This window comes from Anoplopoma fimbria, chromosome 19 (genome assembly GCF_027596085.1).
Source record: "Anoplopoma fimbria isolate UVic2021 breed Golden Eagle Sablefish chromosome 19, Afim_UVic_2022, whole genome shotgun sequence".
NCBI lineage: Eukaryota > Metazoa > Chordata > Actinopteri > Perciformes > Anoplopomatidae > Anoplopoma > Anoplopoma fimbria.
In genome coordinates, this window is record NC_072467.1 from 24,828,528 (window position 1) to 24,853,729 (window position 25,202).

Sequence of the window (25,202 nt, forward strand, 5' to 3'; positions counted from 1 at the left end):
AGGATATGGACCATATTTGACCTTTAATTTTTGACGGGGGAAAAAAAAAAAAAAGACATTTGCATTTGAAGCCATTTCATGGAAAAAAAAAATATGTACAAAGAGAACTATGTCCTCACAAACACTGACAGCACATTAGTAAAAAAACAAAGACACAGAGGGTTAAGGATTTGAAGTACTTCTGAACCTTTTGAAAAAACATGGTGTTCTGATATCCAAACTATCAAGATAAATATATTTATAATATTTATATTATATTTACAGAATACCTTAAATATACAACGTCCGTCACGTATTCTATAAACAAATATAAATGACTTAGGCACACTTTTGTCTCAAACAATCACTGGGAGTGGTTTTCAAAAAAAAAGGCCATCCGCCCGCTGTTTGAACTAGTTTGACCTGAACTTTCACCGAGAACAAAAAGAAAATCTGCTACTGATCTCAGGATTTATTGGCCAGTAGTAGTTACTCGGGGTGGGGGGTCATAATGTACACAACCAATATCTTACAGCAGGACTTAAAGCTGGCTTTAATCTACACTGCCCACAGACATGACCTCTTGACCCCTCCTCCTTTTGCAGACTCCTCTTTGCAGTTTCAAGTAGGCCTGGTGGAGCGTCCACCTTATTGCTCGCAACTATCCCCCCCCCCCAATCTCTCCGGTAGCATCTAACAAGGAGGAGGCCGCAAAAGGAAGTAAGGAGAGCAGGAGCTAGAGAGGAGCTTAGGACACGACCAAGCAAGTGGGCGAAGGGATGACGTTTTACTCCCACACAAGTTGTTTTTTTTTTTTTAAAGGTGGACAGTCATATAAGGTTCAGAGACGACAAATAGGAGAGCAGCTACGATATCTACATAGAATATACAGTACAGGTGAAATATACATGTATGATACGGCCAACTAAACGCACACAGAGGGGGGTGGAGAGGGGGTGAGTCTACAAGTCCGACTCGGGCATGTCCGGCATGTCGGCCATCAAGTAACCGATACCGTAGCGGCCGTTGGGGGCGGTGTCCGCGTCGGGGCCGACACCACCGACCCCGCCGCCGACCCCGCCGCTCTGCTTGCGGTAGATGCTGTTGCCGGGCATCGGCGACGGCGCCTCGCTGGGCGACTTGCCGTGGATCAGGCTGGTGTCGTCGTCCTCCCCCGGCCGGGCGGTCTCCTTGATGATGCGGCCCTTCTTGTAGGAGACGGTGGAGTGGCCGCCGGCGCCGTCGTCGATGATGTTGAAGTAGCGCAGGCAGAAGACCACGGGCACGGGCATGATGGCCATCACCACCAGGGAGATGCAGACCGCGATGCCCCACGGAGGGAAGGGCACCATCTGCTCTTTGCCCTGGAGGGGGGGGGAGAAAGAAAACGGCAAGCTGGTTACAAATGTTGAAATGTCATTTTCTTTTTATTTCTTAGTGATTCTTATTAAGGGTTGGCAGGAATAAAAAAAAATTCTCAAGAGGTTGTCTATTATCTAATTATATCTATATATCTGACTCTAAATGGAGCATCATTTACTAAATGAACATCATGCTGTATTGAAGAAGACTTGAAACTAGAGATTGAGACCATAAACTCATGTTTACAATGTTTACTGAGGGAATAAATCAAGAGAGAAGTAGAGTCATTTTCTCATAGACTTCTATACAACCAGAGGAGTCGCCCCCTGATGGACAGGAGAGAGAATGCAAGTATTAAGACACTTCCGCATTGGCTTCACTTTGCAGAACTGTAGGCTGCGATTGATGCGACTGTGGTGGTTTCTTTAAATGTTAATGTGTTTTAGCCACAGTTTATTTTCTGCAATAATCCAGAATCAAATGGAAAAATCTGATTGGCTTTTGGTCGAGGAACCGTTTAGATGCTACCTTCAAGGGTTGGCCTACAAAAATATGTAATCCCTGCAACAATTAGACCTCTGCTCTTTTCCCTGCAAAGTTTGTGTTAGATTTTGAATAAATATTTCTACAATTTTGGCAGAAGTTTGAATCCATGTGCTCCAAATGCTAACATGATTAGTTGTTTATGGAGGAAAAACACCAAAGCATTTACTGGATTCATCTTATCACATTTGACAAGGTGCTGCTTTCTCTGTATTCATATCACTGTAAAATGAATATCATAATATTTTACTTCAAATAAACTTTAAAGATGAATCTATTAATAAAAAATGATTAAAATGTAAATGAATATCAGTTGCACCGCTGCCCTCTTCAATTCTATTTCAGGCGTCTACTTAATTGCATTGAGAGTCTGCACTCGAAGTATAATGATGACCAATCACTCTGTCCACTCAGGTGAGATAAATCCACCTCACAGCTACGCTTAGTTCATCCTCAGGTGAACCTTCATTAGCTGCTTTGGTGAGCTGAAGAGTTTCGGCCTCATGGGACAAATTAAGGAATAAACTTTGTCCCATTTGGCCTTCGCTCCACTTTTCCTCTTGATGTGATCAAACAGGTGCTCCCATGTCTGCGTGGTAGACGGTACATCCTGTTGATTGTCCGACGGTTAAAGGACGCCTGAAACATGTGAAAACCTTTTCCCTCCATTTTTAGCCTCTTTTTACTCGTTCCAGGAACTTCCACCCCTCATTGAACCCTTCCGTCCCAGGGGAGACGGGCCGGAGACGTCCACTCACCTCTTCCTGTATCCAGGCACTGTAGCTGGGCGGCGTCATGGCCAGCTGGATGAAGCTGGCGCACAGGAGCACCAGCAGCAGGATGGGCGTGATGTACTTCCACATGTAGTAGTAGAAGCGGTACGGCGTGAAGCCCAGCATGTCCTTCAGGTCTTCAAAGAACCTGAGAGGGAAAACAAGAGGGGACGCAGCGGGAGGTGAGATCAGATGTCTGTGGCGAAGAATTCACAATAGTTTCTGCAATACGTCTGCTTTATTATATCTGATGGCCTTTACATGCTGTTTATAGGGCTCCCTTTAAAAAACATTTTACCCATTCTGTGGATTCAAAAGTAGCGGTTTGTGTTAACAACTTAAAGACTCTCGGAAACGGCTTGTTCTTATAATAACTACCTTTTTAAGCCTATGCAAGTCTTTGTACCAGGTATGGACATGGCTTTGTGTAAAAATATATGCAAATAAATATATATTATTATTATTCTAGGTTTGAATTATTGTTTGGCAAAGATATTTGAAACAAAAATGCAGAAATGCAATTATAGTGGGTGCAGTTTCCTTTTTTCTTTTGTCACAAAATCGGATTTGCAAGGCACGATTATTGTGGATATATATCTAATATAAAATATCATAATACTTTCAGTAATATTAATCTTAAACTTTGTATATTGTGCATTTTGTCTCTTTTTGTTAGCAAATGTATTACACTCAAAATACGAGTGAAGGAAGGTGGAGAGAGAGTCTGCATCTATAACTGTAGTGTGATTTAAGAACCGCTAGGTTGTTTATTATAATGTGTGTATTACAAACATTAAATACATTTTTTTATATATCACACTTTTCATAAATACCTATTGCGACGCCCCTATTCTAAATAGTCAAATCGTGTCTCCAACTATGACAGTTATTTTATGACTTTATTCATATTTACGTGCTACATGAGATTCATAAACCAGTTGCGACAGATGGAGGTGATGATGTTGGTGAACTTACTTATCGATCCCGTAGACCCAAGCCACCGCCACGTTCTCCAGGACGACCACTATGAGCAGAGGCAGAGTAGCCGAGTAGTCGTCGAACATCGCCACAAAGTAGTTCCCTGAGCGCTGAACGAACAGGAGGCCAATGGAGAAGGCCAGCGCGCAGCAACCCACTGCAGGAGAGGAAGAATGATACGTTAATATGAGTTATAATACATCACTCCACTCTTATGGTTCCAACTTTGTGTAAGAACAAGTATTATTGAGGGATACATGCGATCTTATGAGTGTTAAACGATCAAATCTGGTATGTTGTTGCTTCTGGTGGAGCTTTTCTGTAATTATTTTCTTCAATATTCTTACTTCTCTACATATTTTGGGTTCTTTATACAGTTTTTTTGGTCTGAATGCAGTGTGAAGGTACGTTGAATGGTAGGTTTGACAATCGTAATAATAGTGTTTGACCTCAATTCACAGCAGATTTATTTTTAGTTAAGAAGGTATGATTTAATTCATTTAAATTAATTTATTCTCATTATTGTTGACCCAAGATCTTCCTCATTGCCAGTGTTTTGCTACATTAAGATTATTAAAATGAATCTTAAGTAAAGAGGTAAAAAAATGAAACACCAAAGTACTGTTTACATTTTGTCCTAGCTTGTCATTTGCAAGTGCTTTCATCATTTTAAGTGTTGATTGTGAAAAGAATGTTATTAATTCACGTTGTTGGAAACGAGTCCATATTACTGAGGTTTTAAGACTTTGTACTGGCATCATACAATTGCTATATACATGTTTTTCTTAGAAATAGACCTTTTTTGATTGCACAACAGGAAGAGGATAGCGCTTTTTTTCACTTTATACAAATATATGTAAATTATTATTAGACTAATCAAACTCTCTTTGGAGAAGTTTGAGAGTCTATTTCCTGTTTGAGTTGCTTCAGACTCCACAGACATCCAGGGATTAAATTCAACTAAACTAATCTCAAACTTCAACATACTAGAAGTCTGCATCCGCCCTCTTTTGCAAGATCTCCTACCATTACCACCTTAATATAACCTGCATCTACGACATTGATTGGGACACAGGAATCACAATTCAAAACACCTACAACTTGCAGTCTAGGACGGAAAATGCAGTTTGTCTGTCTTAATCTCACTATGAAAAATAGTAAAATGACCCTGACTGCGCAGGATAATTTAAAATGTGTTAATTTAAACTGTATTTCAGAGCCCTTCTGTCATCATTTCTTTAGATTCATCTGACCCCTTCATAAATGAAAGGAGGGCTACGTGGGAGGACTCTCTAACCTGTAAGGAATTCCTTGCGGACTTTGAAGGTGTCGATCAGCGGAGTGAGGATGCCCTCGATGGTGCCGAACATGCTGCCCAGGCCGAGGTTGACCAGCATGAGGAAGAACATGACGGACCAGAAGGGCGACGCCGGGAAGTGGGTCATGGCCTCCGTGAAGGCAATGAAGGCCAAGCCTGTGCCTTGGACCGCCTGTTATTTGGGAGAGAGAAGAAGAAAAGGTTGAAGCATCAGTTTTTTTTTACCTCAAATGACGTGGTCTTTATTTGAGGTGGGTGACTTTAAGAACATTTATTTCTAATCCCCCTGTATAATGAAAACTCATCATCTGTTTCACATTAAAACCCTCTCAGCAGTTCAGCCGGCATAATCCCTTCCGTTTCCTGGGAAGCTTTTATTGTGAAACATTAGCAGAAAGTGTTTTATTTTGAATAGCAGCTTAACATCATAACATTTGAGCAGTAGAGAAGTGAGTACGGCATGAGTATGCCGTCGTACTGATGTAGTAAAAGGAAAAGTTTATCCGCTTTTTTGCCCCCAATAAGATGAAAGCATCACAACGCTACTGCTAGCAGCCGGTTATCTTATCCTAGTTTACGGTGACAACAATAATGTAACAAGACTACAACAACAAGGCGTCATATTTAAGGATCAGATATTAAAGTCCTCGAACACTCTGCAAAAAAAGCAAATCAGTGCATTCCCCAAAATGTCAAACTATTCCTTTAGTGTGGTGAGTAAGTACATTATGTCGAAATTACCACATCAACTAATTTAATAACCAAGAATTTAGGATTATTTTGGATTATCAGGCCAATATTTGCATAATAAAAGTCCAAACTAAGATAAATTGTCTGAAAATAGTTGTCGTGCCTACTTTTTAAATTTTTTCTGATTGTTATGTTTTACCATATTCATGCCAAACAGTAAAACATAATATTTGGGCCTATTTGTACCTTATTGAGCTCGTCCTCAATGCTGCAGGACTCCAGTCCCAGATTCTGGTACTGGTCCTCCTTCACCCCTCTGATGATCTCGATGGTCTTATGGTAGTCCTCAACACTGAGTTGGGCACCCTGAGTGAAGTTGATGTGTTGGGGGATCAGGTGTCTGTCAATGTCGGTCCCCAACAACGACAAAACCTTATTAGTGTTTCTGGAAAAAAGAAAAAAGAGGCAGAAGTTATTGTTAAATTAGTTACTGTTGCTCTGCATGTCCAGCTTTCCACTATCTCACAGCACATTTCAGATTAGAAAGATAACCGTAACGCACTATTTTATATATTCCTTACATGTTTTGCATTTGTGCTTTTGGTTAAACAAGGCTAAAATCCCGGTCTTTAAATGTCTAGTTACGGTTACTACACTATGATTGGCAAGTCTGGGAATTAACGAAGGAACTTGAACTTCAACTTTGGAATTCAACCTAAAAATCCTTCAAAGAAAAGATGTTGAGAGACTATAAAGTTGTCTAAAATATCACTGGATCAAATTCTTCAAGAGCTTTTTTCCCCCAAACTGTTTCCTTCTCTGCTTTTTTAATGTCTAAAATATATAACAATACTACAGAAATGTGCCTTTCAAAAAGAAACTATCACCATTTAACTGGCTGTTACAGTCACGCCAGACCTTTACGATCAGCTCTTTGATGGTCTACAGGAAATGCAGTTTTAGTCTATAAATATCTTGAATGTGAGAGGAGGCTCGTTTCTACTCACAGTGCGACACACTTGTCGATCATTATGTTGGCTTTGAAGCCCAGCACTGCGAACACCACCAGGGTGGCCAGCACGGAGGTGAAGAAATTGATGAAAGACACCAAGACGGCGTCGAAGTGGCAGTTGTTGTCCCGCTTGTTGTAGCTGGAGAAGGCGATGACGCCGCCGAAGCCGAGGCCGAGGGCGAAGAAGACCTGCGTGGCCGCCTCTCGCCACACTTTGGCCTCCAACATGATCTCCAACTGAAAGAACAAAACGGGCAGATTTTAGTTTAGTTTAATTACATAGACTACATTTAAGGCTCTCACATTCGTTTGAATATATAAGATATGGTAAAATAGGATAAAATTTACAAGAAAAATCCTCAAGTTGAAGTTCCCCTTGAGTCCCAAAGGATGACTTTTAAAAAAAACTTGTTTGAAGATAATTACATCCGAAAAACAACATAAAAATAAAAACATTTTCAGGACTTTTTTTTATCTATTTATAACTGAGGGACGCAAAGTAATAAAATGTCTACACAAAGAACTTCCCCTGAAGTGTGAAGGTTAACTGCTTGATGTCATTTGCATTTGATAACACGAAAGCCAGTTCCAATCGCTGATGGGCGTTGACATGTGGTTGAAAGTGTAGGCTTGAGACTCTTGGTCGGACAAAAGTCATTGACTTAGTGATGCTATTTTCTGACATTTTATCATTTTTTCATAAATTGCAGCCCTACACATGAATATAGAGTTGTAAAATACATGCAATAAAGGTTTGGATGAGGCGATAATGGCTGAATGTTATGCCGTCACTCATATTTTATGTGAACTACTGTGTGGGTGGGTTGGCATATGTTTTGCATATTATTATTATTATATGCTCTATTTATTTTTTATTATGCTTTATGCTCAGATCCCTGTGTATTATGTGCTGCTGGGACAATAAATTAAAGCTGAAATTTGAAATTGGTCCAACACTTTTCATGTGTAGTCGTCATCTAGGTTCCATTAGCTAAAATATTGTTCTGATAACTAAAATATTAACATTTATATCTGTTTTTATTTTTGCCAAATGACAACCGTCGTTTTGACAGTTTCCACGTTGAAGTTTTCTACAACAACCGTCTCAAACTGTTGTGGGCACCGAGCAGTAAAAACAGGACTTTGATGTCCACATGTTGAATGAAGATGGAGGCTGAACGCGTCCGTTTGAAGTCTCAAGATGTCAGCCGAGGAGACGGAGCAGACACAAAACGAGACAGACAGAGAGACTGCTTTGGTTACATAAAAGCCTCAGTGACTCCTGTTTCCATGGCGACATGATTCCACAGGCTGACGTGCCATTGGCCTATCACAGCGCAGATTACATTTTTTGGGGGGTTCAGACACTTTTTCTTTCTTTAAAGTAAGTGAGTGGATTCAGTTCAGCAGAGGCTGGTTGATAGTAGAAAAATGTATTTGATGTATATTCCTGGTCAATGGGGGATATTAAGTATGTAAAAAACAGTAGTATTTCTACATTTAGTAAAGATGAGATGATTAATTTATGTTTATTTGATCATTTATTAACATATTGCTCATTTCTAAAGAAAAGTGATAAACTCAAATGTTTGTTTTGATGCTTTTCTTTGTCATATAAGATAAGAAACCTTAATATCTTAAGGTTTGCACTTTTGGTAAGAAAAGAAACAAGATATCTCGGCTCTTGCACAATATAATGTTTCACTTTTTCCTGATAATTTATAGACAAAACAAAACCATGCATCAAAGCAGCTCGATAAATAATGAAAATAATTGTTTTTCCCTGGTAGTTTCATATGACTTACAACAGCATTCTTCTCTGAATTTAAACAGTTAGAAAAGGACATTACCTTTGGCGTGAACATGTGTCGGATCCCGTCCACGGAGCCCTTCAGGAGCAGAGCGCGGACCAGGAAGCAGATCAGCACGACGTACGGGAACAGGGAGCTGAAGTACATCACCTGTAAGCAAAACGAAACCCTCCTGTTTAAACCGCAGCAAACGTCTTCAGTCTGTCCCGTACTCTAATAAAGTCACTCTGCAGATTTAAAAATATGTCTTACAACTCTGCATCTTGGAAGATCATGAGGAGCAATGCATAATTGAAACACTAATTAGAGCTGAATCTTTGAGCAACAAGGACAAAATGTTTCGACGATCACAAGGTGCCAAAAAAAAAAAACTATGCTATTGTTGAAACCAAAGAACTAGTTTCAAGGGAAGTCCGATTATGTTTAAACTGCTGTTGAGTTCCTGTTATAAGAAAAACACTTGACAGACGTTAGAGTGTGTGTGGCTGTAGAAAACTGTAAAAAATAAATGCAGTGTGATCTCATTGCCCTTCCATCTATGCAGTGTTGATCATGAGAACTTAACAGGAACATTAAAATGTGCAGAAAAGAGAGTGAAACCTGAGCCGCTCTGTCTGTAAGCAGCCTTTTTTATCTTTTGTTTCTCATTTATGTTGGGTTAATCTTTTTGTTTGGGTATTTTTGACAATGACAATACATCTAAAAGTAGCGGTGCCTAAATGTAGCATGAAGGTTGATAAACCAGTAGCGTGCTGCAGGAATGAGTCTTGAAACCCTGAAATGAGTCAGCATTTTTTCACTTCCAGTTTCTTCTACTCTAAGTCAAAGGTTTGTTTGAGCGGGTTTTTCGTTAGATGCCTGAAATAAGGTCTGTGGTTAAGACGAGTTTAAGAGATTTTAACTTTTTGTTCAGCAATATAAATACCCCTCTTGTGAATTTTAAAGCTTTTAATGCCAAATGAAGCTACTTAAAGTCATCTCTAAAACACTACTCAGCCTTTAGCTTAGTGGTGGGGACATGAAGTAATGTGACCTTCTTTGGAGTTTGTTTATAGCCTAACGTTAGCTTCCTATTTCTGAGTGCATGCGAGCTTCAAAATTCCTAGAAGTGAAGATATTTCTGAACAAAACTTGCAAGTATCATAAGCTGACTTACTGCAATAATACAAAAGTCAATGGAAAATTCCCATTTCCTCTTTGTCGAGGGAATGCTAACTTCAGGTTTAGTCTCCAAAAGAACCTCATTCCTGCAGCATTTTATATCAGCAGGTTCTGTGCCTGTGCAAGACCCTTTTTTGTCCAATTATAATGCCAATTAGACAGTGGGCCTCTTTTTCTTTTTTCTCCTACTTAACTACTGAAAGACTGAGAGGCCTGACTCAGCCGCTGCACTGTGATACGTCGGCGTACAGGACTGTGTTGTTGTTGAATGAGATAGTTTGGGTTTGAGTCATAAGAACAGTTAGTGATTCAGAGACGCTGCGTCTCTTACATGGTGTTCCATGTGTAGCTATCAAGGAGGCTGAGTAATGTCTCGTCTAGGAGGGAAAAGGGATAATTCACCCTAAAGCGGGATTCATTTAAGTATTTTAAAGTTCAGTCGAGGATTGTGAAGTTTAACGATTTTACTGCCAGTGCTTGGAGGCAAAAAGAGATTCTCCTGAAGTATTTTTGTGATACTTAGACTTTATGACGCGTAAACGTGATCTCTGGTAATGAACAGTTTTTGAAACCAAAACAGTTTCTACCTCCACAGGAACTCATACTGGAGACGCTCCTGCTGTTCTTCATTTCATTAGCAAAGAAATATTTTAAAACTTGGTCTCTTGATGACGGCACAGATTAAAAGTTGGTTGTATGTTTATTATGTGAAATCACAGCTTCGAAATACACCATATTTAACTCAAAACCAATATATACCAGTAAAGCCGGGTTCCCACTCTTTTCTAAAGATGATTTTCCAGGACATTTTCTGCGATGATCTAGCTGCTATGACGGACAGGGATCGCTGCATACTCTAATATGTTCCTCTCTATTGAAGTCTGATTTAAAAGACGTGCAGTCTATGACTGTAACTTTATCTATTTTAACCATCTCATACATGCTTTGAAATTATGACAAATTGATCATAGAAAAATGCAAACACATCTGCAGCACCTCACTTTATTGTGAAGGTACTTTTAACTACAAAAGTTAAATGTACTTTAATAATGCAGCATCGTGTTTGCAGAGACAGTGCCAGCAAAGTAAGAAGTTACCATCAGCCAGTATTTAGCTGCTCTTTGACTCATGTAGTTGTGGCTGTATGTAAAAATGACTGTAATGTAATGTAATGTGGCTTCCAACACAGACAATTGAAACAGTTGCTCTTAGCAAGAGTTGAGTAGCAAACCTTAAAACTTTAGCAGTAACTTAACCAAACATTCTAACCTGTTTAACTAAATTCAACTATTGAAACAAGTTGGATCGAATGTCATCCAACCTAAAAAAAAAATAACAATCTGCAGGTTTTTGAGGACGAGTGGGAACCCTGCTAAATCTATAAAGTCAAATGTCCCAATTGAGTTACAATTCTTCGCCTATTTTTTTATTTTATTTCCTCAGCTGCAGCTCTCGTCGGCCCTTTTTCTGATTAAACCTCAACTCTTGTTGAAGAACACACTGGTGGCCTTGGTCAGCACAAAACCAAACAGGTTGGATAAGCAGATCTTTTTATTATGTAAGATTTAGTGTCATGGCAGATAGCATGTGCCTCTTGCAAAGGTCATGTCATGAGAACAGAACAGTTATAAACTGATACTAAAAGAAAGTTTTTCCCATTATGACGGTCACGTAACTGATTCTTCATGCACAATGTGTTGTAATCTAATGGTTATTTAATGTCTAAATATAACATAATTTATCACTTTATCAAGTGGTTACTTTGAATGCTCTTCGGCAACCTTCAAATACTTTGGATGAATTTCACCACTATTTTACCAAATCAACTTCAAACCCCCCCCTCCCCTTTTCATAATCCATTAACGCCTTCCCCCACTTTTCTTTTTTTGGGCCACACTCTTGACAATCAAGCCAAGCCAAAAGAGCGCGTATAACCATGGTAACTAAAATGGCCTGATCCCTTTCACGCCCACCCACCCACACACACACACACACACAAACGGCAGAGAAATGCAGATCGCGGTGGGGATATTCCTTGGAAAAAAGGCTTTTGTGAACTTGGGTGGAGGAGAGGCCATTAATATTCTTTTGTGCCACACAGCGCTGATTAAACTTCAAAGCATCGTGGAGCTGGCCCCTTTGGAGGGAAAGTTCAGGCCCGTTTTCTACTCCGAGCCAACTCAAAAGGCCATCCAGACACAACAGATTGTTGGAGGACGACCATCTGGCTCAAACTGTACATTTAACCAGTAGCTTGGCTGGTTCTGTTTGTCTCTTTTCAAAAAATGAGTGGTTATTTTCTTATATTTCGGCTTCAGCAGTTCATTTTCTTCTCATGATGGCAGTGGAATGACTTCATTTACGCAAATACAACCCCTCTGATAGAGCAGCGGTCCTGATAGAGATTATGACAATGATTGTCGTTATCTGTGACTTTCTTGCCAGGCAGCAGGATGTGGCAGACGGGGGGAAATTAGACTGTCGAAAGCTGAAATAACCCATTGTGGCACAGGTCCAGATTAAAACACATAGCTGTTTTGTCTGCGGCGGTTGCGTTGAATGCAGAGCAAAAGACTTGGCGTCAGTGGAGCAAAGGTAAACAGAGGACAGCTGTTAGGATAAGACCTGAGCTAAGGACAATATATCATCTAGCTGGTGACTGCTGTGATGTCAACTCCATTACAATGAAAGTAGACTTACTGTCTAATAATAAGGCTATACTAGATACTATAATACTACTTTTCCTACATTTGTTGACCCAATGTGAAGATGCTAAATTCCAAATTCAGAGCTTTAATATAGCAGCAAATAAATATTTGCTTTTAAAGATATAATAGAGTAAATGTGTCCTCATCAACCCCTTTTTATAGAATCCAATAACTGATTGAAATTAAACTTAGCACAACACTTATATACATCAGCATGATATGAAGTACCTAAAATGAACCATTTTTGGGAAAAAATTATTTGACATGTACTCATATTTTGGTTTTGGATTATGTCCCATCCGCTAACATGCATGGTTTATGACCTTTACTGTAGCCAGCCAGCAGGGGGCGATCAATGCATTTTGGCTTCACTTTAGGGTGGCTGTCATGTCGTCAATCTTGTATACAGTCCATGGTTGTAATCAGAGCTTCTCTGTGCTTTGTTTTAGGTAGCCGGTCTGGCTGTGCTTGCATGTTCGTGCAGTTTGTGCGCCCAACTAGCAAGCTAATGGCCGCCGCTCTAAACCGCGCTAATACGGCAGTTTACGTATATATAGTGGTCCCGATCCATGGCGTCATATCAGAGGCATTTCCCCCCAGGTTAACACTGTTAGCAAAGCTGTTAGCTCTTTTGCTGTTGTTTGCAATTTGTACAGTTAGCAGCTAGCTAAGAAAACATCAAAATAAACTGGCTTAAACAGCCGTTATGGCTAAAGTTATGTTAGCAAAAAGACGGAGCAACATGAACGTGAAAAACGTTCACTCCATTTACTCTTTGTATCTCTGTTTTGGTCTCCACCACCTGCTGTCAAAAAACATCTGGGTTTTTAGCTGCGAAATTCTTCACCAGCTAGTCGCCAACTTTGTGTCTCTCTTCTGTTTGGCATTGGGCTGGTTGCATGCAGTGGGTTTGTCAGAGCCTTTTTGTCGGAAACAAAGTAAATGTGCTATAAAACCAAAATAATGAGCTAAAAGAGACTTAAAGCCCATTTGAGCTGCTGATCTTTGTGTTAAATCTCTTTGATTTTGGCGCTCTTACAAAGACTCATTTCATTCAGTTAAGTTGCTTCAACCTCACTCTTTTGTAGACCAAAAAATATATAATTCCTGAAATATACTGTATTCATTTTGGCCCAGACCTGTCATAAGAAGTCAGGATAACACCGAAATCAAATGACTTCCCCATCAAAGCTTATTCTGGGAAGATTAAAAAGTGCGACCTTTCTGCCAATTAGCGCATGCTTGACTGTAACCTTGGAAGTGCCCCGGCTAATGCTTGTCATATGATATGAGAAAGTGTGGAATGATGAAGATGACCTGTAAAAATGGAGGAACTGGGAGCGTTTGCAAGTAAACGCCAACCGTTAGCCGGTGGGCTAATCCTTCCGGATGCTAGTCACGCCACTGTCAGCTTCGATACACTAAGCTAAAAGTAAGCTTGAGCCAGAAATCCCTCACGAGATCACATGAGCTCTCATATGTGAGACTGTATCATTAGAAAAATTTGTCAAGTCACATTACAGCAGTGTCTTTAAACCGGGCAGTTTGCGCTCTATAAGCCTCTACCTTAAAGTACGCTAATTATGTGTGAGAGGCTTTTCCAAAACACTTGGAAATGGCCTTTTGTTTTTGTCACTTTTTCACATTTTCCAGGTTGCATTTGAGTAGTTATATAGGCCAATCTGCCAGGAATGCAGGGCAGCTGTAGTAAGCTACTTCCTCCTTTTTTCTACCCCAGCTTGTTCAAACATCTTTCCTCCAAAACTAAACAACGCCAACAGAGAACCAAATCTTCCCTACCTTCCCAGAAGACTGGATTCCCTTGATCATGGCGAGGCAAACCATAGACCAGGCAACCAGCAGGCACACGGTCATCTTCCAGTTGAGTCCTCCACCCTCGGAGATGCTGTCGGAGATGTTCAGGGCCTCGCGGTACCAGTAGTAGGTGGTGGCCGAACTCTTGTCACACTCCGGCACCACATCTAACGGACAAAACGGTATGAGTTTTTTGGGATGTTGACAGAAGAAGCACCATAAAATGCTCTGGTCCCAATATGTGTGATTGTGTCTTACTTACATGTACTGGTCTTGTTCTTGACCAGCGGACACTCATGCCAGGGCAGAGGCTGCTGGAAGGACTGGGAGAAGTAGAAAAGACTCCAGCTGATGATGACATTGTAGTAGAGAGCCACGAAGAAGCACACCTTAAGGCAAAGAGAGGCGAGTTCAACTTCACACAAAACCCAAAACAGTGTACAGATATTGTTTTATATCAACCAAACACGATCAACATATATTCAGCACCACGATTTGTATTCTTGTTGCAATAAAAGGAGTATTTTCTGAGTGAGGTGTCACAAAAAAAGCTTAAATACTGAACCATTACTGGCCATATTTAGACATCCATGAGTGACCAATGTACCGTATCAATATGTTTCGTATGTTTGGTTCTTAAAGACTATTAAAAGCTATTAAAACCGCTGGAAACATAAACTACATCACTACCTGTATTCTAGATCAAGAAAGATTTATGAGATGCCAGAAAGTGGTTTCAAGTTCAATTCAATTATTACTGTATTATTTTGTATATGCAGTGTATAATATTCAGTCTTCTTAGACTTGTGAATTGTGATTCTAGTCTCAAATATTCTGCAAAAATATTGAAATAATATTTTACAATACTGTTACAATAGCATTATAGAGTGCTGCAGGAATGGGTCCTAAAACCAGGAAATGAGTTAGAATTTTGCACTCCATTCTTGGTTTAATGCCTCAAATAAAGTCTGTGGTTAACACAAGCTTTAGAGATTTTAACATTTTCTTCTACAACATAAAATATGTCGTAGTTACCTTTTTTTTGAAGTTTTGAAGTGTCTTAAAAAAGGCAGTCGCTAACAAATGGCTAAAAGAGACTACAAAACGTCATCACGTTGACTAGTTTGCCTTCATAGTATATATACATGTGTAGTCGTGCTCATGCTATATGTGTAGTTTATTTTTATCAGTTTTTCACTTTATTTTCTGCAATAATCACAAATCCAATGGATTAAATCCCATTATCTTTTTGTGGAGGGAACCAGAGCGATGCTTACTTCCAGGGTCGGCCCTCATAAATACTACCACTCCCCTCGTCTCAACGATGCTGTAGTCAAACCTTGTACTTCTGAAACACTTTCCCTCTGCCCCTGTGACTCACCACGCAGCTGGCGAAGCCGATGCCCCCCAGCCGAGGGCTGATGTAGTTCCACACCCCGATGCTGCCCCTGCGGATCCGCTGTCCCACGGCGAGCTCCAGGAAGAACAGCGGGATGCCGATCAATATCAGCAGGATGAGGTAGGGCACCAGGTACGCTCCTGTGGGGGCAAAAAACAATACGGAGGCGGAGTTGAATGAAGCACAAGAAAATAAGCGGAAACTGTGTCATCAGATAACGGTGACGCCTCTTTAACAGTAGGCCTATTGTCAGATTATCTCCCCAACACACACACACACACACACACACACACACACACACACATATTACTACACACACATCTGCTGAGCTGCATCTCAAATTACCTAAATTGCAGTCTCAAATTACCTAAATTGCAGTGGGATTACTTTGAGGCGCATTGCGAAGTCAGCATTCCTCTCTAGAATTAAAGTCTCAGGGTGAATGACTAACATTAAGGCGTAGCTGTAATAGTGTGACAGTCAAGAGCACTTGTGAGCGGTATACTGCCGGGCACATGATGTGCTTGAAGACAACGAGAGAACCTTAAAGTCTTTGTCTAGAGGAAATGACTGGTGGTTAGATGTGTTCAGCAGCACCGGATTTTCAAAATAATGTGCGAGGTTTGTCTTTTCCCCTTCCCTCACGTGACGTTTGTGTGTGTTTGCTGAAGGTTGAGAGACCACAGAAGCCTGTTAGAAACCATTGCATCATTAAAAAACAAAAAAAAAAACAGCCACTCTTGTTTTTAAATCACACAAATTGTTCTTTTGATCATCTGAAAATTCCACTTTTGTGGCCTTCCCCCCCCAGTCATCACCACCCCCTCTCACGGGCTAAACCACAACATCAAATGCTACCGCTGGTGGTTAGACGTACTGTAATGTTTGCTGTGAGTCACTGATGACGGCGTCATAACTTCCGTCATGGGAGTACTGTTCTTTAAGATTAGTTTCATCCCTGTTTCAACAGAGTTTATTGTGTTGTTTCATCCGGGCGGGGCCGTTCGGTCACATCCTTTCCTGAGTCCTGTTGTCCCTTGCATGTTTGCCTTTGGATGGGAGCATGTGTGTTTGTGTTTCTACAGTATACTAGCTGGTTTCTAATATTAAAATGTCTAATTCTGGTTCACTGAGTACAAAGTTCACTCACGGAAGAGGCTCTAAACATCATTCAGCATCAAACCCCCCCCCGCTGGTTTCCATTGTCTCTTCAAACCCTCGACAGTCTCCTTTGGACATTTCAAACACTTTGATGGCACTTTGAGAAAACAAACTGCCTCACAGGAGTGCGTTTCATCTTTTACTCAAAATAGATTCCCCAGCTCTCTTCACTAACAGATCACTGACAGTAAACGGCTGGTTTATCCTGTCTAGGCATCGTACAGACGAGTCACATTTCCGTGTTTGTTAGGCAGTGCCAAATGTGCAGCGACGGAGGGGCGTGTTGGATTTGCATATCTGTAGTTTGAGCTACGAGGAATGATTCACCACATCAACCAAACTTTAAATATGAATTCATTCATGTTTCAATGGAGGAGACATGAACGGGGAAGCAAAACACAGGATGAAGCACAATGGCTTTGTGACCAGATGTGTTAACATATCCATAAAAATGAGCACAGCAGGTTTTGACTTTAAACTAGTTGTTGTCGGGAAGTTCCAGATGCACGCTCAGGTGTTGACAGAAAATAAATGTGCATTCAAATGATAATGGATACACTGTTATTGGTGTGCACAAACTCTCTTAAAGGGTCTCGATACTATATTCAGAGCATTAATATTGCAGAAAACAACTATTTGCTAAGTAAATATATTTGTATATATATTCAGAAGCACTCCAGCTCTGTCAGCACTGTTGCTTAGCCGTCGCCACGTTGAGAGCCGTGTGGAGGCAATGGATATGCTCTGAATTTCTACACCTTTCAAAGCAGGGGTGCCAATGAAAGAAGGGAGAGTTGTTCAGCTTGCGACAAGATCAAAATGTGAAATAACCAGGGGGTCATTAAGGCTACAAAGAGTCAAATTTTATCAGTTTCCTGATAATAGTGTCAGGATGATACCTGGGTTTTTACTAAAGATACAAAAGTAATACATTTTTCTTTAACTTTACTTTGCGAAATGTTAACAAACTTTAATTTTGTCTGACAACAGAAGCCAAACAGAGTTACGTTAACTATAAATCTAAACTGATTGATATAAGATTTGACACCATAGACGGAAACATTCTGGATAAAGGTAAGAATGTTTGCTGATAGCGTAAAATTCATAACTTTTCAATAAAGTTAGCTAGTCACTTTGTGAGATAGTTGAAGTGTCGCTCAGATGAACAGAACATTAAATCTATAACGTTGTTTAGGATACTGCCTCATGGGTTGTGTTTAAATTTATTCAAATTCAACTAACACATTATTTCCGCTAATTCATTTTGTTTGCTTGTTTTTTAAGTGAATATAAATAAATATTTTTTAACACCGAAACAACAAGTTGATTGATCGGTTGTTGACCAACAGAAAATTAGTCGGAAGCTTACTTTAAATGTGAAGATTTTTTTTCCCACAATGCCATACAAGGAAATATAATGTATAGTAAGGAAGTAGATGAAAGTCAATGACGTTCACATATAGACGTCAGATCTCACAAACACACACAGATGTGCCACATTTTAATCTAATTACAGTGGAACACAGCAGGGTGACCAGAGCTGTTTATACAGACCTGAAAACACACACACACACACGCACACGCACACACACACACACACACACACACACATACTCTAACAGATGGTTCTTATGTAAATGATGTACATGAACAAACTAATAAGAACATGATTCACTACATGGTCACACACAAACAAAGCTGGGCGTCCTCCAAGCATTTCTAACTGTATATTGAATTAACTAACGTTTGTATTTAATAATCAGATTAAAATCCCATTGTTGTGCTTTTCAATTCTACTCATTAACACACATTGCTGTACATTTTTTGCAATTTTCCCAGGAAAGAATAGGATTTTCTAAACTTTGTGTCAAACCATTGAAATGGTCGATCTCACCGGAGAAAAATAATAAGCAATGAATAGAGACAGTTTCCCGTTGAAAAATCATTGCTTTTAACAGGGCTGGGTGTTCACAATGCTAATGTATATATATATATATATATATATATATTATATTTATATTTTCACATATGGTAAATCTACTGTCCACAAAAAAGACACAACTCTTAAATTATTAGCGTAAGAATAATTGATTTCCTATTTTGCAGAATGTCAACACAAAAGGATCATATCAGCACTGAATGTCAATAAACGATTATGTAATTATAGTCAAGCCATAATATTAATTTAAAATGTAATAAGGAAAAATCAACAGATGACAGACAATACAAATAAATTAGACTTGGACTGAGATATATGCTGCCTGGACAACCTGTCTGAGACGGTTTCATTTAATCAGCTTTCTCGAGGCATTCAATAGCTTTATGTAATCTCCAGGTAGGAAGTACAATACCTTATCACCTACACACACACACACACACACACACACACACACACACACACACACACACACACACACACACACACACACACACACACACACACACAAGAGTATTAACCCTGCAGTGAGTCCTCATCGTAACACCACAACACTCTGCGAGGAGAGAGTCAAGTAGGGCATTGTGGGAAACGTGGTTTTGTTGGCAGCGGGGTTGAATGTTGAGCACCAGAGCTTCTCACAGAATGATTTCCTGCATGCTGAGATCAGAGTCATATTCATACAGACACACAGACATTGTTTGTTTGTTGTTTGTAGGTGAAATGTTGCAGACTGCGACACCGACAGAGATGCAGACGGTCATGTGACTCCTGTGTCGACCCTGAAGGTCACTGAGCAGTCTGGTTTTGACAGACAAGTGCAAAATAGGAGGAAGGGCTTTGTTTCTCCATCTTTCTAACTCACGATAACAATCACACAAGCAGAACTGAAACACGTTGCTCTTTAGATGCGCTGCACTATCGAGCACCCACACTGTAAACACAGTGTGAAGGATGTAAGTTACATGATCATTTTGTGAAATGGGGACCCCCGAAAACAAGCATTAAAAAGCAAAAAATGAAAAGAGGAAGACCATACATCTGGTATCTGAGATTACAGAAATCCAATCGAGGAATATTCATTCGATTTATCAGAAAAACCTGTGACGCAAACCGGCTCTATTCCTACTTAGGCCACAGAAGTGGAACACATCCATAATTTATTTTGTCCTGGTTTGTCCTCTCTAGTAACACACGACTGTGGATCTCTCAGAATCTAGAAGTACTGTAAAGTCAACTTCTTTGCACTATTTCAAGTGTTTTGTTTATGCTGCTTTAATCTAAATTTGCATCCGGGCCCTATTGTGTCATATTATTGCATTTTGTGCTTAGTTTGAGAGCAGTCTGTCTGCATAGGAGCAGGTGTGAAGCACTCTGCTGGTTCACTCTAATGTTATTGTTGCTCTAATGATCTACTGACTTTAAAGGATAGTTAAAGTTAATTACAACTAGAATGTTAGTTGGATCGTTTTGGCCAGCTTTACTATTGGTAATAACTTTGTATTCACCAAATGAATTGCTGAGATCTGACAACTTTGCTAAAAAGAAATCAGACGTGGCAAGAAACTGTGAGTAGTCAGAGTTTACAGACACACTGTCCCACTCTTCTTGCCATAGTGCAGTTTTCCTCTGCTTTAAAGTTCTTATTACAGACGTTCTGGGTGCGCTGACTTTTTGGGGTTTTACTATCACATGAAATTTGTGCAAACCTTTTCTCTTGTTTACAACCTGTGTTATCATCTTAAGGCTTGTGTTTCTTGCACCTCTGGACTTTGCGGTTGCGATGTTGTCGCATTTCCAGACGATTACTTTGGTGAGTAATTAATAGAAATGATGAGCCCAAATTATGAAAATAAGACCTACATTGTAATAACCACAATCATCATTTAGGTCAGGAGGTTTTCGATATTGTTTTTTCACAAGAACGAAAATATATTTTATTACACTTCTATAGTCTGAGTTATGTGGAAGAACACAAGAGAAATGTACTAGAAAGATATGAGATGTGTATTTAACATATTTGCAGATTCTAAGAGTTATAGATTTGTTAAATTAGAAAGTTATATATGAACTCAAGACCCCAGTTTGACCCAGTTGAATCAAAACCCTGTGAAACTAGTTTTGCAGTTCTTATGATTTAAGTTGATAAATACCGTAACCATCAATATATTGAGTTACTTCTCATGACTATAATCATGGTGGTGTTTTATTTCCATATTGCCCCCTACTGACTGTAGTAACTCACCCCCTCCGTTCTTCTGACACAGGTATGGGAACCTCCAGACGTTGCCCAGGCCTACAGAGAAGCCGACCTGGGCCAGGATGTACTGGAGCTTGCTGTTCCAGGCCGGGCGCTCCTCCTCCTCTCCGTCCGAGCCGCCTTCCTCCACGTCGCACTCCTTCCCTTCCCCGTCATGGTTGTCGACGATCAGCGAGCTCTTCTTGAAGGAATCGTCGCAGGCGTCCTCGTTGGAAAGCAGGTCCTTGACAGACTCTGTGACATCGTCGTCAAGCTCTCTCTTGACGGCCTTGCCGTTTTTGGGCATTTGATAAAGCGAAACAAAGGGCGAGGGTGGAACGTCTTTGATGGTTGGCAGGCTGGAAGGGCAACGGCCGGCGTCTCTGAGTGGTGAGTGAAGGGGGGGGTGAGGACAAAAGTCTCTTTTTGAACTTTGACGGGGCTAGGATGAAGGGTTTTGAGACGGTTTGTGGAGGGTTGCGTGATCAGGAAGTGGTTTATTTCGTCATTATCACCAAATGTCTGTGGGGGGGGAGAAGAAGAAATAGTGCAGTTAGTACAACAGCCAATTAAAGTGATAATTCTGGGAGAGGTTGTGTCGATGAGAAATCACATTTGATGAGTTGCTGCAAAGAGTCTAGTCATCAGTTTAGTTTGGTTTCACTCTCTAATTACCTTGTCTGGCTGGGCTTACCCTTAATTACCTTTTGTGTTACCAAAACTTGCTGATTTTGGAAAATGAACACAAGAAAATACTTTTTGTAAAACCTTGTTTTAAAGATCTGGAATGTCAAATTAAAACCCAAACTCTTATCCTATACACAAAACAGTAATTAAATGGAACAACCCGAGCAGTGAAGTGTTTCATACTTTTTGTTTTTATAAAAAAAAAATCCAGAATTTCACACATTATCTGCCTGCAAAACAGTCCACAACAGAGAATTACTGCTTTATCCGAGTTATTTCTCACATGCAAATCACATGACTGACAAACTGAATCAATGAATGGGGATCATTTTATTACAGGTCATTGTTTTGCAAAGAAAGAAGGGAGAGAAAAAAAGGCGCTATGGGGAACACTGGGCTGGTTGTGGACGGTGACTGGGACAGTGACTGGGATGGATCACGTTCCCAGCCTGCTGAATAATTGAAGCGAGGAGGGACATTTGCATACCAACCCAAACATTTCTGTCCTCCTGCAGGGACGGGGAAAGCCCTCATATGACCCATAAAGGGTATCTACTTCCCAAAATACAAATACACCAGCCCTACACGCGCTGCTCCCCCAAACAAAAGGGTGGAGCAAACAAAGGGGGCATCTCTATTTGTTCTGTTTATTCCCATCTAATACCACTATGATTTTTTTTTTTCCACCCCCCCCCAATATTAAAGGGTGTGGACAGCTTCCACACAAAGGTGCGCAACATCTCTGACTCTAAAGAAAACAAACAAAAAAATCAGCATCCAAGAGGCGTTTAGGTGTTCAATAAAACATCTAGAAATATATTCATAGAAAAGAAAAACAGCATCAAAGGCGCGAAATGCTCCGGAAACAGGCTCTTCCGATGCGACTATGTTGCAGATAAAAAAAAGGCTACAATGTACCCGGATGGGGTGGGCACCTTTCACCAAACAGAGGGGTGGGGGGGGGATTAAATGATTAATACATTTCCCCTTCAATGCTTCCAGATTAGCCTGGTTTGTATGAGGCAAGGGCCGCTTTTTCATAAGCCAGTGAACGCAACACAGCGACCAGAAGGATGCTGAGTAACCTTCACTGCAGGAGACGAGGATGAAATATAAAGATATGACATATTTTTATTTATTTTTTTAAAAAATGAGGATGAATAAACGCAAAAAAGAAAAAGAAAGAAAATGGCCTTTTTTTTATTTATTTTTTTCTTCCTCTTCATTTCTCTCTGCACATAACTCAGGCAGACACAAATGCAGATGGAGTAAATCAATAATAATAATAATAATAATAATAATAATAATAATAAACGGCACCATGTGGCTTCTACAGGCACAGTTTGTTCTCTGAGGAATCCGCATATACAAATGATTTCCTCCCTCCTTCCCTCCCTCCATGCCATCCACATGCAGTGTTTCATCATTCTCCAGCCACATCCTGCGCACTGGTACCTCAGTCAGCCTCCCACACACACACACACATGCCTCTTATAATAAAGCCTTATAATAAAGGAATCCCAGCTCCTGTTCTGCACTCACCAGTGTTGAATAATCAGTCGTCCTTCACAGAAGTGATGAGTCTCAAGGGATGAAATTGTGAGAGCACATGCACGGGGCCGTCATTATCACTTGCTGTGGACGTGACGGGTCTGGCTGTAGTGCTGTCACAGTGTCTGTCTCTCACTGTGCTGTCTGAGCCTCCTGCAGAAACATGGCACTAAGAGGAGGAGGATGAGGAGGAGGAGGAAGAGGGGAGCTCCGCCTTCGACTCACTCATCCAGGGTCATTTCCTCACCCCTTTTTCCATATTATACCTCACCCTATACACGTTATGATATAATATCCCACAACACCACATAGTATATGTTGTATAATAATCAGATTGAATGTAAAAGTGGTGTTTGTCTTTGTCACCCCCCCTGTTCTTCTACTTGGTATGTCCCACTACGCCACGGATGAAGGCTGGCAATGTGCCTCTGTTTATAAACGCTCACTGGCTGGTTCATACACTCCTTAAGTCTTTACAGTTTCATTTTACAAACTGTGCTTTTCATAAATATGACTGTCTGTGTTCAGAATACTGTGTTTAAGATGTTTGAGATGTGAAAAAGAGAGATTTTGGTCAATTGGCATTTTTACGCGTCATCCAAACGAGGATATCGCACAAAGAAATAAATATATATATATTTCTTTTTACATATATCTCAGACAAAACTGATTTTTCTTTCTTTAATCAGGAATAAAGTGAGACATATACTGTTATAAATAGGCCTACTACTATTACTATTACTAACACGTTGCGATGATGCAACACTGTGGTCCATTAAGTCAGTGAAACTGATTAAATGTCAGACAAAGACATTATTGTGCTCCCTGGACAAACACGGGATATACAATGTACTTACTAAATAATATAGTTAACACACATGAAAAAAAGTACTGTTGACTCACAACTAATAATTGATAACAAATAAGCCTTATAGTTGTGTATGAGAAGATTAAACAAAGAGCACAGTAGAGTAGTGGCTGCTTGTGTTTAATGAATACATCATGTTAGACCTCATTTGGTATATATTTCTCTTAAATGCAACATTTCGTTCATATAATCTGACTGGTATTATCAAACTATATAATAAATAAATAAGATGTAAGGTTAAAAGTTACCCCCTAAACGTTGTAATAGACACAAGAACACATTGTCTTAAATATGAGATTGTAATATTATTTATTTATTTATTTTTAGGTTGTGTGCTTTGTGTTATTTTGTATTTTTCTGAGGGAAATATTGCATTAAAAAATAATTCTAATAATTCTAATTGCAAAGATTTGGTTACTTTGAAATTAGCTACGATTCATTTTTGCAGTACAGTTACAGATGGATTTGATTGTATTTGGCCAAGGCACAGCTGTGTGGTGAGCTTTGGGTATTTGGGTATTTGGTTGGTGTAGTTAAGCAAGAAAACCAAACCATGAGCTAAAGCCTTCACTGAAATGGTATGACTAAAAACCAAAGTGGGTTGTGGGAGGGAACGGTGCGGGTATCCACCTCCCCGTTGCTTCGCAGTTTCAGGGTCACCCTTTTGTTGTGCCTCCTTCACATAATCCTCCCCGATTTCAACTTCTGTGCACATGTAGAACAACTTTTGGTATCAATCTGTGTCTCATCTTATCAAGATTTATGGAAAAACGTCCTCCTGATCTGCATCATATTTCCTTTCTGACATTTTTATATGACAGTTTGTTTACTTGTTGTAAAACGTGCTAAAATGTGGCAGCATCTTGCTTTGATAACAGAGGAAGTAATAAAAAGTGACAACCTATATCTCTGTACATTTTTATTAGTTGCCAGCATAAAGGCAATAACTAAAAACTAGTATGAAACCAAACAATGCATCCATTGTAAAGGGTTGCATTTGAGATGGAAATGAGCTACTTTGTTTGCAGTATCCCCCTTATTATTTACTTTTGTAAATTATCTTTATCTTCTCAGATAAAAAGTGACAATTTCCTGAAACTTAGTTGCATCTTACTACTCAAAATGAGTCAAAATGTCCCCGATTGATCCATAATGATTACTATGTGTGCAATGTCTACAACACACAGGCCCTAACCTGCCAAAGAGGAATG

At 39.9% G+C, this 25,202-nt stretch overlaps 1 protein-coding gene across 1 annotated transcript; it reads right to left on the reverse strand.

Annotated features, from left to right (window-relative positions):
- Positions 1-22: 22 nt before the first annotated feature.
- slc6a15 (solute carrier family 6 member 15) lies at positions 23-23,245 on the reverse strand. Its single transcript, XM_054619327.1, has 12 exons — positions 23,115-23,245; positions 20,892-21,407; positions 15,532-15,689; positions 14,413-14,539; positions 14,136-14,317; positions 8,506-8,616; positions 6,651-6,892; positions 5,890-6,088; positions 4,933-5,125; positions 3,633-3,792; positions 2,643-2,805; positions 23-1,343 (listed from the first exon to the last, which is right to left on the reverse strand). Exons 2-12 carry the CDS (start codon positions 21,190-21,192, stop codon positions 942-944), a joined length of 2,238 nt encoding a protein of 745 aa, XP_054475302.1. The 5' UTR covers positions 21,193-21,407; positions 23,115-23,245; the 3' UTR covers positions 23-941.
- Positions 23,246-25,202: the final 1,957 nt, after the last annotated feature.